Below are 17,075 nucleotides of genomic sequence, written 5' to 3'. Positions count from 1 at the left end.
AATTGGGTCCCATTATTAATGGTGAGATGTGGAATGAGGCCATTCACAGGGTTAACTCCATGTCTTCATGTGCTCGGCTGAGTCTGATTCAGTTTAAGGTCTTGCATAGAATGCACTTGACCAGGGCTAGGATGAATGGGTTTTTCTCTGGAGAAGTGTGAGCTCTGTTCACTTGGGCTGGCTAACCATACACATATGTTCTGGTCCTGTCCCAAGTTATAGAATCATAGAAAAGTTACAGCACAGAAGGAGGCCTTTTGGCCCACCTTGTCCATGCCAGCCCGAGGACACCCAGATGCCCTTTCTAATCCCACCTTCCTGCACCCAGTTCATGGCCCTGTAGCTTACAGCACTTAAGGTGCAGGTCCAGGTGCCTTTTAAAACAGTTTAGGGTCTCTGCATCCATCACCAACTCGGGCAGCGAATTCCAGACTCCCACTACCTTCTGTGTAAAAATATTCTTCCTCATGTCACCTCTACACCTTCTGCTTCTTATCTCGAATCTATGTTCCCATGTTCTAGAACACTCCTTCAAGGGAAAAATTTGATTCTGTCACCCTATCTCTTCCCCTCATAAAATATATTTCCAAAAAAAAAATTATTAAAGTTTTTCGATCAAAAAGAATTTTTCATTTTTACAACTTTGTAACAAAATGTACATTGACCGTTATTTAAACAATATATTAAACTAACAACAAGTGCAGAAAAAGAACAAGAGAAGAGAAATAATAATACTGAAAAAATAAATATAAACAACTAGGATGGAAAAAAAAAGAACCCCCCCCCCCCCCTCCCCCCTGGGTTGCTGCTGCTGTCTTTCCTGTTTTCCCTTATCGCTCTGCGAGATAGTCAAGGAACGGTTGCCAGAACCCTTGAGCCGAACCTCTTCGCTGGGCTACTAGGGACGCAAAGGCTAAAACACCGGCCTCTCTCGCCTCCTGCACTCCCGGCTCTTCTGCAACCCCAAATATAGCTAACCCCCAGCTTGGTTCGACCCGGACCCCCCACCACCTTTGAGATCACTCTTGCCACACCCACCCAGAACCCATGCAATACCGGACATGACCAAAACATGTGAGTGTGGTTCGCCGGGTTTCCCGCGCACCTCCCGCACCTATCCTCCACTCCAAAAAATCTACTCAGCCTTGCTCCCGTCATATGCGCCCTGTGTAGAACCTTGAATTGGATCAGGCTAAGCCTGGCACACAAGGACGAGGAATTTACTCTACTTAGGGCATCTGCCCACAGCTCCTCCTCAATCTCTTTCCCCAGCTCCTCCTCCCATTTACCCTTCAGCTCCTCTACCATCGTCTCCCCCTCGTCTCTCATTTCCCTGTATATATCGGACACTCTACCTTCACCAACCCATGCCCCCGAAATCACTCTGTCCTGGATCCCTTGCGCCGGGAGCTGCGGAAATTCCCTCACCTGTTGCCTCGCAAATGCCCTCACTTGCATATATCAGAAGGCATTCCCAGGTGGCAACCCGTATTTTTCTACCAATGCTCCCAAACTCGCGAACGTCCCGTCCAAGAACAAGTCCTTCGACTTCCCAATTCCTGCTCGCTGCCAAGATTGGAATCCCCCATCTATCCTCCCCGGGACGAACCTGTGATTGTTCCTTATCGGGGACCACACCAAGGCACCCGTCACTCCCCTATGTCGTCTCCACTGCCCCCAAATCTTCAAAGTCGCCCCCACTACTGGGTTTGTGGTGTATTTTTTCGGGCGGAACGGTAATGGCGCCGTCGCCAGTGCTTTTAAACTTGTTCCCTTACAGGACGCCATCTCCAGCCTTTTCCACGCCGCCCCTTCTTCTTCCCTCATCCACTTACATATCATGGACACGTTGGCGGCCCAATAATAGTCACTCAGACTCGGCAGTGCCAGTCCCCCTCTGTCCCTACTGCGCTGCAGGAACCCCCCTCTTTACCCTCGGGGTCTTTCCAGCCCACACAAAGCTCATAATACTCCTGTCCACTTTCTTGAAAAAGGCCTTTGTAATCAGTATGGGGAGGCACTGAAACATGAAAAGAAACCTCGGGAGGACCACCATTTTAACCGCCTGTACTCTGCCCGCCAATGTCAGGGGCACCATGTCCCACCTCTTAAAGTCGTCCTCCATCTGCTCTACCAGTCGCGTCAAGTTAAGTTTATGCAAGGTTCCCCAGTTCCTGGCCACCTGGATCCCTAGATATCGAAAATCCCTTGCTACTCTCCTCAGCGGCAGATCATCTATCCCCCTGCCCTGTTCCCCGGGGTGCATCACAAAAAGTTCACTCTTTCCCATATTCAATTTATATCCCGAGAACTCTCCAAACTCCCTGAGTGTCTGCATTATCTCTGGCATCCCCTCCACTGGGTCCGCCACATATAGCAGCAAATCATCCGCATATAATGACACCCGATGTTCCTCTCCTCCTCTGAGCACCCCCCTCCACTTCTTAGAGCCCCTCAGCGCTATGGCCAATGACTCGATTGCCAACGCGAACAGTAACGGGGACAGGGGGAACCCCTGTCTTGTGCCCCTATGTAATCGGAAATAGTCGGATCGTTGCCTGTTTGTAACCATGCTTGCCACCGGGGCCCCGTACAGGAGCTGAACCCATCTGATGAACTCCTCTCCAAATCCAAATCTCTTCAGTACCTCCCACAGATAGTCCCACTCCACTCTATCAAATGCCTTCTCTGCATCCATCGCCACCACTATCTCCGCCTCCCCCTCCGGTGGGGGCATCATCACCCCCAGCAACCTTCGTATATTGGCATTCAATTGCCTCCCTTTAACAAACCCTGTCTGGTCGTCATGTACCACCCCTGGGACACAGTCCTCTATCCTTGTCGCCATCACTTTGGCTAGTAACTTGGCATCTACATTTAGGAGGGAGATGGGCCTGTATGACCCGCACTGCAGCGGGTCTTTGTCTCGTTTCAGGATCAACGATATCGTCACCTCCGACATTGTCGGGGGGTAGTGTCCCCCTTTCCTTGGCCTCATTGAAGGTTCTCGTCAGGAGTGGGGCCAGTAGGTCCACATATTTCCTGTAAAATTCCACCGGAAACTCATTTGGTCCCGGGGCCTTTCCTGCCAGCATGTTCCCAATTCCTTTAATCACCTCCTCCACCTCAATCTGCGCTCCCAAACCTGCCACCTCCTGCTCCTCAACCCTCGGGAACTCCAGCTGGTCCAGGAAGTGTATCATTCCCTCTTTCCCCTCTGGGGGTTGGGACTTATGCAGCCTCTCATAAAATGACTTAAACACCCCGTTCACCCTCCCCGCTCTCTGCTCCATCCTTCCCTCCCCGTCCCTATCTCCTCCGATCTCTTTCGCCACCCCCCTCTTCCCAAGTTGTCGGGCCAGCAATCGGCTCGCCTTTTCCCCATATTCGTATTGTATTCCCTGTGCCTTCCTCCACTGCGTCTCCGCCTTACCCGTGGTCAGCAGGTCAAACTCCGTCTGTAATCTCCGTCTTTCCCTGTATAGCCCTTCATCCGGGGCCTCCGCATATTGCCTATCCACCCTCAGAATCTCCCCAATCAGTCTCTCCCTTTCTTTACCCTCTTGTTTCCCCCTGTGGGCTCTTATGGAAATCAGCTCCCCCCTAACCACCGCCTTCAGCGCCTCCCATACTACTCCCACCAGGACCGCTCCATCATCATTGACCTCTAGGTATCTTTCAATACATCCCCTCGCCCTTCCACATACCCCCTCGTCCGCCAACAGTCCCATGTCTAATCTCCAAAGTGGGCGCTGCTCCTTTTCCTCTCCTAGATCCAGATCCACCCAATGTGGGGCGTGATCTGAAGCGGCTAGAGCCGAATATTCCGTTCCTACCACTTTCGGGATCAGCGCCCTTCCTAGGACAAAAAAGTCTATCCGGGAGTATACTTTATGGACGTGGGAGAAGAAGGAAAACTCTTTACTCCTCGGTCTAGCAAATCTCCAGGGATCTACTCCTCCCATCTGCTCCATAAACCCCTTAAGCACCTTGGCCGCTGCCGGCCTCCTCCCGGTCCTAGATCTGGACCGGTCCAGCCCTGGGTCCAGCACCACGTTGAAGTCCCCCCCATTACCAAATTTCTCATCTCTAGGTCCGGGATGCGCCCCAACATACGCTTCATAAAACCCGCGTCATCCCAGTTCGGGGCCTATACGTTCACCAGCACCACCGCCTCACCTTGCAATCTGCCACTCACCATCACGTACCTGCCCCCACTGTCCGCCACTATGGTCTTAGCCTCGAACGATACCCGTTTCCCCACCAGTATTGCCACCCCTATTTCCATAGCGCGGGAAAAAAACCCGCGCTTCCCTCTCGGCCCCACCCCTAGTGGCGCAGCTCCCTCTCTCCTTGCTACTTCTTTCCAAACATCAATTCCTCAAATCTAGTCCAACTTCTCTTCTTGAATAAATGTCCACGCCTCCTCTGCCGTCTCAAAGTAGTGGTGTTTGCCCTGGTGTGCAACCCACAGTCTTGCCGGCTGTAGCATTCCAAATTTTACTTTCGTCCTGTGGAGCACCGCCTTGGCCCGATTGAAACTCGTCCTCCTCCGCACTCCAATCTTGATACACGCGGATCACCGCGTTCTCCCACCTGCTACTCCGTGTCTTCTTAGCCCATCTCAGGGCCATCTCCCTCTGTCCTTGTAGCGGTGGAACCTCACCACTATTGCTCGCGGTATTTCCCCTGCCTTTGGTCTTCTCACGAGGACCCGGTATGCTCCCTCCACTTCCAGGGGGCCCGTCGGGGCCTCAGCTCCCATTAAAGTATGGAGCATCGTATTCACATACGCCCCAACATCAGCTCCCTCTGTCCCTTCGGGAAGACCCAAAATCCTTAGATCCTTCCTCCTCGAGCTATTTTCCAGGGCTTCCAGCCTTTCTATGCACCTCTTATGTAGTGCCTCGTGCGTCTCCGTCTTCACCACCAAGCCCTGTATCTCGTCTTCATTCTCGGCTGCCTTTGCCTTCACTCCACAGAGCTCCATCGCCTGGGTCTTTTGCGTCTCCTTCAATCTCTCAATCGCCAGCAACATCGGCGCCAGCACCTCCTTCTTGAGCTCCTCCACACATCGTCGGAGGAACACCTGCTGTTCCGGGCCCCATACCATCTGGGCTCCCTCAGCCGCCATCTTGCTTCTCCCTTCTCTTCTCTGTCGTTGCTCCAGAGGATCCTCCGCAATCTGGCCACTACTATCGCTTCTTTCCATCCACACCCGGGGGGACTCCTTCCTTTGTCGCTTCACACTGGGTTTGGCTGTAAAAAAATTCCGTTGGGGCTCCCGATAAGAGCCCAAAAGTCCGTTGAAACGGGAGGTGCCAAAATGTGCGGCTTAGCTGGTCATCGCCGCAACCGGAAGTCTTCCCCTCATAATTTTATACACCTCAATTAAGTCACCCCTCAGCCTTCTTTGTTCCAAGAAAAATAACCCCAACCTATCTAATCTTTCCTCATAGTTACACTTTTCTAGCCCTGGCAACACTCTTATCCACCTCCTCTGCACTCTCTCCAGAGCAATTACGTCCTTTCTGTAATGTGGTGACCAGAACTGCACACAATACTCCAGTTGTGGCCTCACCAGTGTCGTATACAATTCCAACATTATATCCTTACTGTTATATTCTATACCTCTGCCAATGACGGCGAGCATTCCATATGCTTTTTTAAGAACCTTATCTACTTGAACTGCTGTCTTTCGGGACCTGTGTACTTATACGCCAAGATCTCTCACTTCATTCACCCCACTTAGTATATTCCCATTTATTGAGTACTCACTACAACTGTTTGACCTCCCTAAATGCATGCCCTCACACTTCTGTGTTAAATTCCATCTGCCACTTTATTGCCCACTCCACCAATCCATCTATATCATTCTGGAAATTGTAGCTATCCTCTACACTGTCCACTACTCAACCAATCATTGCGTCGTCTGCAAATTTCCCAATCGTGCTCCCCAAGTTCACGTCCAAATTGTTAATATACAACACAGACAGTAAGGGTCCCAACACCGAGCTCTCTGGAACACACCTTGAAACACTTTCCAATTGTAAGGACAGCCATCGACCATTACCCTTTGTTTCCTGTTGACTGGCTTCTAGGCGTCTTATATTAACACCATGTCAGAGATATTGCGTGTAGATTTGGATCCGTGTCTGCTAGTGGTCATATTTGGGGTGTCAGATCGCTGGTGATACAGTTTGGGATGAAGGTGGATGTCCTCGCCTTTGTCTCTTTGATAGCCTGGAGGCGGATTTTGCTTGGGTGGATGTCTCCCACTCTGCCTAGTGCCTCTGCTTGGCTGAGTGACCTAATATCATTTCTGCATTTGGAAAAGGTCACGTTGGACTTCCGGGTGCGGCGATGACCAGCTGAGTCGCATGTTTCGGCAGCTCCCGGTGGAACGGACTTTTGGGCTCTTAATAAGAGCCCCAACGGCAATTTTAACGGCTAAAAGTACTGTGCGGCGAACCAGAAGGGAATCCCCCCTGGATACGGATGAAAAAAGGAGAGGAAGGTGGCCGGATTGCGGTGGATCCTTTAGAGCAGCGGCAAGGAAGGCAAGCAAAAACCAAGATGGCGTCGGAAGGTGGCAGTTTAATATGGGGCCCTGAACAACACGAGTTCTTGAAACGCTGCGTGGAAGAACTCAAAAAGGAAATGAAGAAGGAGCTGTTGGCCCCGATATTACAGGCGATCGAAGGGCTAAAGGAGGAGCAAAAGACCCAGGAGCTGGAGCTTCGGGTCGTGAAGGCAAAGGCTGCCGAGAATGAGGACGACATACAGGGCCTGGTGGTGAAGACGGAGATGCACGAGGCACACCATAAACGATGTGTGGAAAGGCTGGAGGCGCTGAAGAACAACGCGAGGAGGAACAACCTAAGGATTCTTGGTCTTCCTGAAGGTGCGGAGGGAGCGGACGTCGGGGCATATGTGAGCACGATGCTGCACTCGTTAATGGGAGCGGAGGCCCCGGCGGGTCCGTTGGAGGTGGAGGGAGCATACCGAGTGATGGCGCGAGGACCGAGAGCAGGAGAAATTCCTAGAGCCATAGTGGTGAGATTCCTCCGTTTTAAGGACAAAGAGATGGTCCTTAGATGGGCAAAGAAAACTCGGAGCAGTAAGTGGGAGAACGCGGTGATCCGCGTATACCAAGACTGGAGTGCGGAGGTGGCGAGAAGGAGAGCGAGCTTTAATCGGGCCAAGGCGATGCTTCACAAAAAGAAGATAAAATTCGGAATGCTGCAACCAGCAAGACTGTGGGTCACATATCAAGAGAGGCACCACTACTTTGAGACGGCGGATGAGGCGTGGACTTTTATCGTGGAAGAAAAATTGGAATGAGCGGGTTATTTAATAATAATTTTTTTAAAAAAGAACGTTTGAAACAAAGTGGTGGGGCGAGTATGGGGGGCGAAGAGGGGGGTAAAAAGGGGGGAAAGAGGAGTTTTATGTTATTAATCCTGCGGTGTGGTAACTTTTCTCTCTTCCACAGGAGGTGGTGGGGGGAGGAAAGGAGGTGGAGGAGATGGGGCGTTGGCCATTGGGGGCGGGGCCAAGGGGGAAGCGCGGGCTTGGTTCCCGCGCTATGATAATCATGGCGGGAATAGGGAAGCAGGAAGGAGGGGGCGTCGCACGGTGCGAGCCGAGGTCACGGGGGGAAGCCGAGGTCGGCCAGAGTTTGCTGACTTCTGGGAGCAACATGGGGGGTGTAACTACGCTAGTGGGGGATCTAGCGGGGGAGGTGGGAGGGGGGAATTATTGGGCTGCTGCTGCTGGGGAGAGGGGGGAGCTGGTATGGAGTGGGATGGGCGGGGGGGCACCGCCTGGGGGGGACACAGCTGCGTGGGAACCGGGTGAGGAGCTGGAAAAAGGGGATAGCTAATCGACAAGGGGGGGGGTAAAAAGCCACCCAACCCGGCTGATCACGTGGAACGTGAGAGGGCTGAACGGGCCGATAAAGAGGGCACGGGTACTCGCACACCTTAAGAAACTTAAGGCAGACGTGGTTATGTTATAGGAAACGCATTTGAAACTGATAGACCAGGTGAGACTAAGCAAAGGTTGGGTGGGGCAGGTGTTCGATTCGGGGCTAGATGCGAAAAACAGGGGGGTGGCTATATTAGTGGGGAAGCAGGTGATGTTTGAGGCAAAGACTATAGTGGCGGATAGCGGGGGCAGATACGTGATGGTGAGTGGCAAACTACAGGGGGAGACGGTGGTTTTGGTAAACGTATATGCCCCGAACTGGGATGATGCCAATTTTATGAGGCGTATGCTAGGACGCATCCCGGACCTAGAGGTGGGAAAGTTGGTAATGGGGGGAGATTTCAATACAGTGTTGGAACCGAGGCTGGACAGGTCGAGGTCCAGGGCTGGAAGGAGGCCGGCAGCAGCCAAGGTGCTTAAAGATTTTATGGAGCAGATGGGAGGAGTAGACCCGTGGAGATTTAGCAGACCTAGGAGTAAGGAGTTTTCGTTTTTCTCCTATGTCCACAAAGTCTATTCGCAAATTTTTTGTTTTGGGAAGGGCGTTGATCCCGAAGGTGAGGGGAACGGAGTATACGGCTATAGCCATTTCGGATCATGCTCCACATTGGGTGGACTTGGAGATAGGGGAGGAAACAGAAGGGCGCCCACCCTGGAGAATGGACATGGGACTAATGGCAGATGAAGGGGTGTGTCTAAGGTTGAGGGGATGCATTGAAAAGTACTTGGAACTCAATGATAATGGGGAGGTCCAGGTGGGAGTGGTCTGGGAGGCGCTGAAGGCAGTGGTTAGAGGGGAGCTGATATCAATAAGGGCACATAAAGGAAAGCAGGAGTAGGGAACGGGAGCGGTTGCTGCAAGAACTTCTGAGGGTGGACAGGCAATATGCGGAGGCACCGGAGGAGGGACTGTACAGGGAAAGGCAAAGGCTACACGTAGAATTTGACTTGCTGACAACGGGTACTGCAGAGGCACAGTGGAGGAAGGCACAGGGTGTACAGTACGAATATGGGGAGAAGGCGAGCAGGTTGCTGGCCCACCAATTGAGGAAAAGGGGAGCAGCGAGGGAAGTAGGGGGAGTGAGGGATGAGGAAGGAGAGATGGAGCGGGGAGCGGAGAGAGTGAATGGAGTGTTCAAGGCATTTTATAAAAAATTATATGAAGCTCAACCCCCGGATCGGAGGGAGAGAATGATGGGCTTTCTGGACCGGCTGGAATTCGGAGCATGCAGGCGGGGAAGGCTCCGGGACCAGATGGATTCCCAGTTGAATTTTACAGAAAATATGTGGACTTGCTCGCCCCGCTACTGATGAGGACCTTTAATGAGGCAAAGGAAAGGGGACAGCTGCCCCCGACTATGTCTGAGGCAACGATATCGCTTCTCCTAAAGAAGGAAAAGGACCCGCTGCAATGCGGGTCCTATAGACCTATTTCCCTCCTAAATGTAGACGCTAAGATTCTGGCCAAGGTAACGGCAATGAGGATAGAGGATTGTGTCCCGAGGGTGGTCCATGAGGACCAAACTGGGTTTGTGAAGGGGAGACAGCTGAATACGAATATACGGAGGCTGCTTGGGGTAATGATGATGCCCCCACCAGAGGGGGAAGCGGAGATAGTGGTGGCGATGGATGCCGAGAAAGCATTTGATAGAGTGGAGTGGGATTATTTGTGGGAGGTGCTGAGGAGATTTGATTTTGGAGATGAGTATGTTGGATGGGTGCAGCTGTTGTATAGGGCCCCAGTGGCGAGTGTGGTCACGAATGGACGGGGATCTGCATACTTTCGGCTCCATAGAGGGACAAGGCAGGGATGCCCTCTGTCCCCATTATTGTTTGCACTGGCGATTGAGCCCCTGGCAATAGCACTGAGGGGTTCCAAGAAGTGGAGGGGAGTACTTTGAGGAGGTGAAGAACACCGGGTATCTCTGTATGCGGATGACTTGTTATATGTAGCGGACCCGGCGGAGGGGATGCCAGAGATAATGCGGACACTTCGGGAGTTTGGAGAATTCTCAGGATATAAACTGAACATGGGGAAAAGTGAGTTGTTTGTGGTGCATCCAGGGGAGCAGAGCAGAGAAATAGAGGACTTTCCGCTGAGGAAGGTCACGAGGGACTTTCGTTACTTGGGGATCCAGATAGCCAAGAATTGGGGTACATTGCATAGGTTAAATTTAACACGATTGGTGGAACAAATGGAGGAGGACTTCAAGAGATGGGACATGGTATCCCTGTCACTGGCAGGGAGGGTGCAGGCGGTTAAAATGGTAGTCCTCCCGAGATTCCTCTTTGTGTTTCAGTGCCTCCCGGTGGTGATCACGAAGGCTTTTTTCAAAAGGATCGAAAAGAGTATCACGAGTTTTGTGTGGGCCGGGAAGACCCCGAGAGTGAGGAAGGGATTCTTACAGCGTAGTAGGGATAGGGGGGGCTGGCACTACCGAGCCTAAGTGAGTACTACTGGGCCGCCAATATCTCAATGGTGAGTAAGTGGATGGGAGAAGAGGAGGGAGCGGCGTGGAAGAGATTGGAGAGGGCGTCCTGTAGGGGGACTAGCCTACAAGCTATGGTGACGGCCCCATTGCCGTTCTCACCGAAGAAATACACCACAAGCCCGGTGGTGGTGGCGACTTTGAAAATTTGGGGACAGTGGAGACGGCATAGGGGAAAGACGTGAGCCTTGGTGGGGTCCCTGATAAGAAATAACCATAGGTTTGCCCCGGGGAGAATGGATGGGGGATTTGGAATATGGCAAAGAGCAGGAGTAACGCAACTGAAAGATCTGTTTGTGGATGGGAAGTTCGCAAGTCTGGGAGCGCTGACTGAGAAATATGGGTTGCCCCAAGGGAATGCATTCCTGTATATGCAACTGAGGGCTTTTGCGAGGCAACAGGTGAGGGAATTCCCGCAGCTCCCGACGCATAAGGTGCAGAACAGAGTGATCTCAAATACATGGGTGGGGGACGGTAAGGTGTCAGATATATATAGGGAAATGAGGGACGAGGGGGAGATTATGGTAGATGAGCTGAAAGGGAAATGGGAAGAAGAGCTGGGGGAGGAGATTGAGGAGGGGCTGTGGGCGGATGCCCTAAGTAGGGTAAACTCATCGTGCTCGTGTGCCAGGCTAAGCCCGATTCAATTTAAGGTGTTACACAGGGCGCATATGACTGGAGCACGGCTCAGTAAATTTTTTGGGGTAGAGGATAGGTGTGCGAGATGCTCGAGAAGCCCAGCGAATCACACCCACGTGTTCTGGTCATGTCCGGCACTACAGGGGTTCTGGGTGGGGGTGACAAAGGTGCTTTTGAAAGTAGTGGGGGTCCAGGTCGAACCAAGCTGGGGGTTGGCTATATTTGGGGTTGCACAAGAGCCGGGAGTGCAGGAGGCGAGAGAGGCCTATGTTTTGGCCTTTGCGTCCCTAGTAGCCCGGCGCACGATACTGTTGATGTGGAAGGAAGCCAAGCCCCCGGGGGTGGAGACCTGGATAAATGACATGGCAGGGTTTATAAAGCTGGAACGGATTAAGTTCGTCCTAAGGGGATCGGCTCAAGGGTTCACCAGGCGGTGGCAACCGTTCGTCGAATACCTCACAGAAAGATAGAGGGAATGGAAAAGAAGAAGGCAGCAGCAGCAGCCCGGGGGGGGGGGGGGGGGGGGGGGGTGGAACCAGAAGGACTCTCAGGGTTGTTAATATATATGTATAATATGTATAGGTCGTTGCTATAAATAATTGTATATTGGACTGTTAAATCATATTTTTGGAGAGTGTTTATCTTAGACAAGGCAGTTGCCATTTAGTTTTAGTTTTTGTTATATATTATTTATTCTTTGTTTATAAAACAGGTCATTGTTACTTATACTGTTATATTATTGTGTAAAGGATACACAATGTACTGTGATGGTTGACCAAAAATTTTCAATAAAATATTTTTTTTAAAAAAGGAAAAGGTCAAGTTCACCATCAGGGGTGCGGTGGAGAGATTCTACTAAAGATGGCAACCATTTATTTCCAGTTTTAATGAGTTAGTCACCCGTTAGTTTTTGAGTTAAGTTAATTAGGTGTATGTTTTTGCCTTTTTGTAATTTCCCTTCTATGATATTTTTCTGTTTGATTGGTTCGGATTGTTCTGATTTGATTATTATGAAAAATGTCTCGATAAACGTTTTTCTAGAAAAAACTTGCATGGATTCAAATCTCATTTACGGGTTTGACACAAGTATGTTTCACTCCTCCGCAATGCTTCACACCTCTCAGGCGAGAGCCACGCAGGCACAGATTGGTGCGAGTATTTACAAGGGGGACCTGAGCGCCATTGCTATTGAGGAGATAAAATAAACTCTCAAAACGTTCCCTGCTTGCTGGAGATTTGGCAGGGGTGGGGGCGGGCGAGAGGGGGAGACTGGGGAACGACAGTGCCAAGTCCTTACATTCGGGGTGTCCCCCTTGGAATGGGGAGGGGTGGGGGCCCCCCTTGGGATCAGGGTGCCATTTTTGCAATATGTGATTTAAACACACCCCTCTGGTGCTATTTACAGGCTCCTGCCTGTTCACATTGCTGACTGCTCACTGTGTCCTGCAAATGCTTAGAGAGGTTCTGGTTCTGTGGGAACCCACCCGCCCTCCCCCTTTTGGAAACCCTCATACCTCAGCAGTATCATCAAGGGGATAGTCATGGGCCATGCTCAGTCGCTAGCCCACCAGGTGGTGGCACTTCTCAGTTGCACAGCCACCACCAAATGACAACTGCACTGTTGCTTTTGGAACCCTCCCTGACACACTGCCCCTCTCAGAGTAGAAGCCTCACCAGTGACACCCACCCCTCAGGACCATGAGCTGTCTCCTACTGGTGAGGTTGGCAGCACTGACTGCATCTGCCACCTCCTACCAGGCACTGTTCAGGATGGCGGGCTTCACTGCGACCCATACTGGGGAAGAGGGTGTCTGTCCTCTCCTTAATGAAGCAAACTCACTGCTTGATGCCAGTCTCCCGAAACCAGGGTAGGGTGGAGCTCTTTAGCATGAATTCCCAATTCCGGCCCCAACAAACTGCTGCAGGGATAGGAATTGCTTCCAATTCACGCTGGCAGAGTCATGACCCACTTGTATCTCCTGAATCTCGGAACAAACAGAGCACCCAACGGGAATGCAATTCAGTTCCAGTGAGAACATTTGTCTCCCAAACTGAGAATTCAGCCGAGGACGTTTTATAAAGATACCAAAGGTTAAGTAGGGTAATGATGTCATTGCTGAGGAAGAATATAACTGGAGGTGGCGAAACAGATCCTAAAACTAAGTGTTAAGTTTCCTTATGCCAAACCTGGAGACCAAAGACAATGCGTGACTGAAATGCCCCTTGGGAGGTTTTCAGACCCAATGCAAGCCGGCTAAGCTTCCAACCCAGAATGTTAATAACCTCTCTCTTTTCCCACTGTTACTTACTTCCAAATAACCAAATCAGTGGTCCACGCTGAACACAAAAGGGAAACAAGATTTTTTTTAAAAATTAACACATGTCCATATAGAATAATTTCCCTCTAAAACTGTGACTTTCAGTCTGCTTACTTGAACCAACTGAAGTAGCATGTTATTTATTTCAGGGACTGTTGGGCAGGATGGATATTAGTGACTGCTCACTGCTCTTATTTAAATAGAGGAGCTGAAGTTTCAGATAACTAAGTTTCTCCACAGGACATGGGATGGTTGATCTTTACACATTCCTGGTCACCTAATTGTTTATTTTACCGCTGTGTTACACAACTCTGATGTACAGTTTGACAATGGAGCACTGGAGCAGGATAGGTACTGCTGTCCACCCTGGACAGCCTTCTCTTTCGCAGTAGCTACGGCAGAGGTGGTGATTCTGTAACCCTGTTACTGTGCAAAATGGTGTAAGGTGCTGGACAATTTTGTGAAGCTCTGCAAAATCATTAATGTCATAAAGGTGACAGGATGCAAGCAGAAAAAATATAATGGCAAGAACTTAGGCCTCATATCGTGATTCTTAATTGCCTGAAATTTTAGGATACTCAATTGCATTAGAGGTGGCATAATTGTTGATGGCTATTTTCACTCAAGGATCACAGGTGAACTGACATTGAAATGTAGAAATCAAGCACGGAGCAGCTGCATGTATAAATCTGTCTCCACCTTTTTGCTTCTTCACGCTTGCTAATTCTCACCTACAATGAAATGGCCATTCCGGTCAGCACACGATGCTGCCAAACTTCTTCCATCATGAGAAAATTCGATAAAGAAGCATCCTATCTGTCCTCCCCGAAATGACAGCAGAAGATGGTTAGGAATACGACAGACCTAAAAGAAAGGCAGACAAGTTGTAAATTTTACATGTTAGCATTATCATTAAACATAACCTTCTACACTTTGTATAAGGTAACTTCTAAGAAGTTTGCAAGAGGGGGCTTCAGAAGAATAAAATCATTTTTAAAAAAATGAACAAAATTTATAAATGGAAGTAATGCTTTATTTTGAGCAACAGTGAATCTTCTCGCCCATTTTTATATCTTTCCTGATTTTTATTTCTATTGCAGTCACAGCACAGGTTAAGCAAGCTTCTTTACCTGTCCAGGTAGTCTGACCCATTTCAAAATATCCAACTTCTGGTAATCTACAGTTGATGAAACACCTCTCTCCACCAACTCAGTTTGAAACTCATTGTATGAAATAGTGCCCTGTTCTCGTTGAATAGCTATCATGGAACGTACAGAAGGATTCACCTATTGAAGAGATACAACAACATAAAGAACTTGTAGTTTTACAGAGTGCCTTTCACAACCTCAGGACATCCTTATTTCACTAATCTAGTCACTGTTGTAACTTGGAAATTTATTGAGGATGCTCTGAAGGTAAATCCAGGTATCAGAGAATCCTTAGAGTGCAGAAGGAGGCCATTCAGCCCATCGAGTTTGCACCAGCCCTTGGAAAGAGCACCCTACTTAAGCCCACACCTCCACCCCTAAACCCAGTAACCCCACCTAACCTTTTTGGACACCAAGGGCAATTTAGCACGGCCAATCAACCTAACATGCACATTTTTGGACTGTGGGAGGAAACCGGAGCACCCAGAGGAAACTCACTCAGACACGGGGAGAATGTCACCCAGTCACCCAAGGCCGGAATTGAACCCAGGTCCCTGGAGCTGTGAAGCAGCAGTTTTAACCGCAGTGCCGTATATTGGGGAACCTGGCTGGCAGGCCCCAACAAGGGTGTAAGGGGGTTAGGGGATCAGGTTTGAGAAAGTGGGAGAAAAGGTCAAGTGGAAAGGTATGACCCGGGTTGGGGGGGTAAACTCTGATGGATGAAGGGACCTCCAAAAGGAGGTATCAACCTTTCCCAATACCAGCCTGCAGAGCTACAGTGCCAGCCAACCCACGTTTTGCCTATAAATTAGCCACTCAATAGGCTCATGGACGAGGGGGCTTCCTGACATCTCCACCATAAAATGGGAGATGGGTCAGTGTGGTGGGTGGGTAGATGGCGGGAGGCCAACTTGTTGCATTTATGAGAGCCCCCCCCTTCAAATCTGCCAGCGAGGGACCATAAAGATCCACTCTAAGTGTTAAAAGATAATTAACATAAAATGACGAGTTGCCAAGAAAGTTGACTTATGCCTACAACTGCTGTAATATCACTGTACCCCAATCTGTGCTGGCCTAAGACCATATCCAAATTTGACGTAGTGCCTTGTGATTACTCCGAGCTCCGGTCATTTCAATGGTCTGGTTATTTTTGGGATGGGGGTTGCTTTCCTTCCTTTTCAGGTGCACATCCTGCATGTTAGAAAGCCTCCCAGCCCATATGACCAGCACCATTTTGGTAGTATTATGCAGGAAAAATGCATGTTGAAATCCAGCATTGCACCCCTCACTGTCCGCTCCATAACACCAACTCTGGTTTGGCTGTACCCTGGTACAAACACTGATCAAAATCTAATACTGTAGAAACACAAGCAGGGAGAGATCCATTTGAGAGAAAACAAAGTGAAATCCCTTCAAGATTTAAATTAACCAAAACATTGGTAGTAACACAATAGTGAGCTATAATTCTGATTTGTGAGTCAGTATATTGTCTGGCTTATGCTTGAATGATGCATCGCCTTCTCCTACTGTAAGCAAATTCTAGACCCAAGTTCTCCTGAGTAAAAAACACAAAAGAAAATCATAGCCATATAAATTTAAATCACAGCATGTGATTTTGTCTTGCATATTTTGTTTATATGCCCATCAAAAATACTCTTTCCAAAGAATGTAATTTTGTGAATATCTTTTTTAAAATTCTTCCATATAAAATTCTGTTTTACTCAATTCCTCATTGAAGAAAGGTTGCTTGAAGTTTTTTTTAAGGTTTGAAGAAGCAATTCACAGTTCCAGAAAATGTACAGTGTGTGTACAGGCTTTTGAAGTTTCTTAATTTAGACTCACATTTTGAGGTAGCCTTAAGCCTTTCACTGTAACGTACAAAGTTGAAGGGTATTGATTCCAAGGGCGTTTCTTCCACCATTCAAATACTTCGATGGAATTGGAAAGCTTCTTGATTTTTACAGGCGGATAATACAACTGTAGACGCAGTTTCCGATCAATATTCAACACTCCATTAGCACCTACCAACTATTTAATGACAACAGAAATGCTTGTGTTTATAAGTGACACATGTTAACTGAAGCATCTGTGATTCCAGCATTCATTGAACAAAATTTTATAATATCATACAATATTTTTATAAGGACAAATAAAACAACTACAAACATAGACCAAAGGCAATAGCTCCAAATTCCTGAGGATCCACCTTGCATGCCCTCGTCCCGAAACTGTATCAGATTGCAGGAAAGAAGAAAAACACCATTCTTTAATTCCTGGTTTGAAAAAAAGGCAGCAGGTGAACCCCTGGGCAAGGTAAATCAATCCCCACTGGGAAAAATTATCTCAATTGGGAACACTGGTTCTGAACTGGCATGCCTTCTCAGCGAAGTCCTGGAATTCTCCACCCCTTCAACACACCTCCCCAAAATGGGGAGTGCGGGTGGGAAGGGAAAGAGGAATTTCGGCCTCCTGCAAAAACTTTAAAAGGCCAG

The 17,075-nt window shown here is 49.2% G+C and overlaps 1 protein-coding gene across 10 annotated transcripts in view; it reads right to left on the bottom strand.

Moving 5' to 3' along the window:
- Window positions 1-17,075, bottom strand: part of ahi1 (Abelson helper integration site 1) — a 537,691-nt gene that overhangs the window by 408,675 nt on the left and 111,941 nt on the right. For all 10 annotated transcript variants that reach the window (XM_072499698.1, XM_072499696.1, XM_072499702.1 and 7 more), the window contains 3 exons: window positions 16,426-16,611; window positions 14,566-14,721; window positions 14,167-14,299 (listed from right to left, as the gene is read on the bottom strand). In XM_072499698.1, coding sequence (XP_072355799.1) covers window positions 14,167-14,299; window positions 14,566-14,721; window positions 16,426-16,611 — 475 coding nt within the window. The remainder of the gene's footprint in view (window positions 1-14,166; window positions 14,300-14,565; window positions 14,722-16,425; window positions 16,612-17,075) is intronic.

Source organism: Scyliorhinus torazame, chromosome 4 (genome assembly GCF_047496885.1).
Source record: "Scyliorhinus torazame isolate Kashiwa2021f chromosome 4, sScyTor2.1, whole genome shotgun sequence".
NCBI lineage: Eukaryota > Metazoa > Chordata > Chondrichthyes > Carcharhiniformes > Scyliorhinidae > Scyliorhinus > Scyliorhinus torazame.
This window is presented reverse-complemented; position numbering and strand designations above follow the sequence as displayed.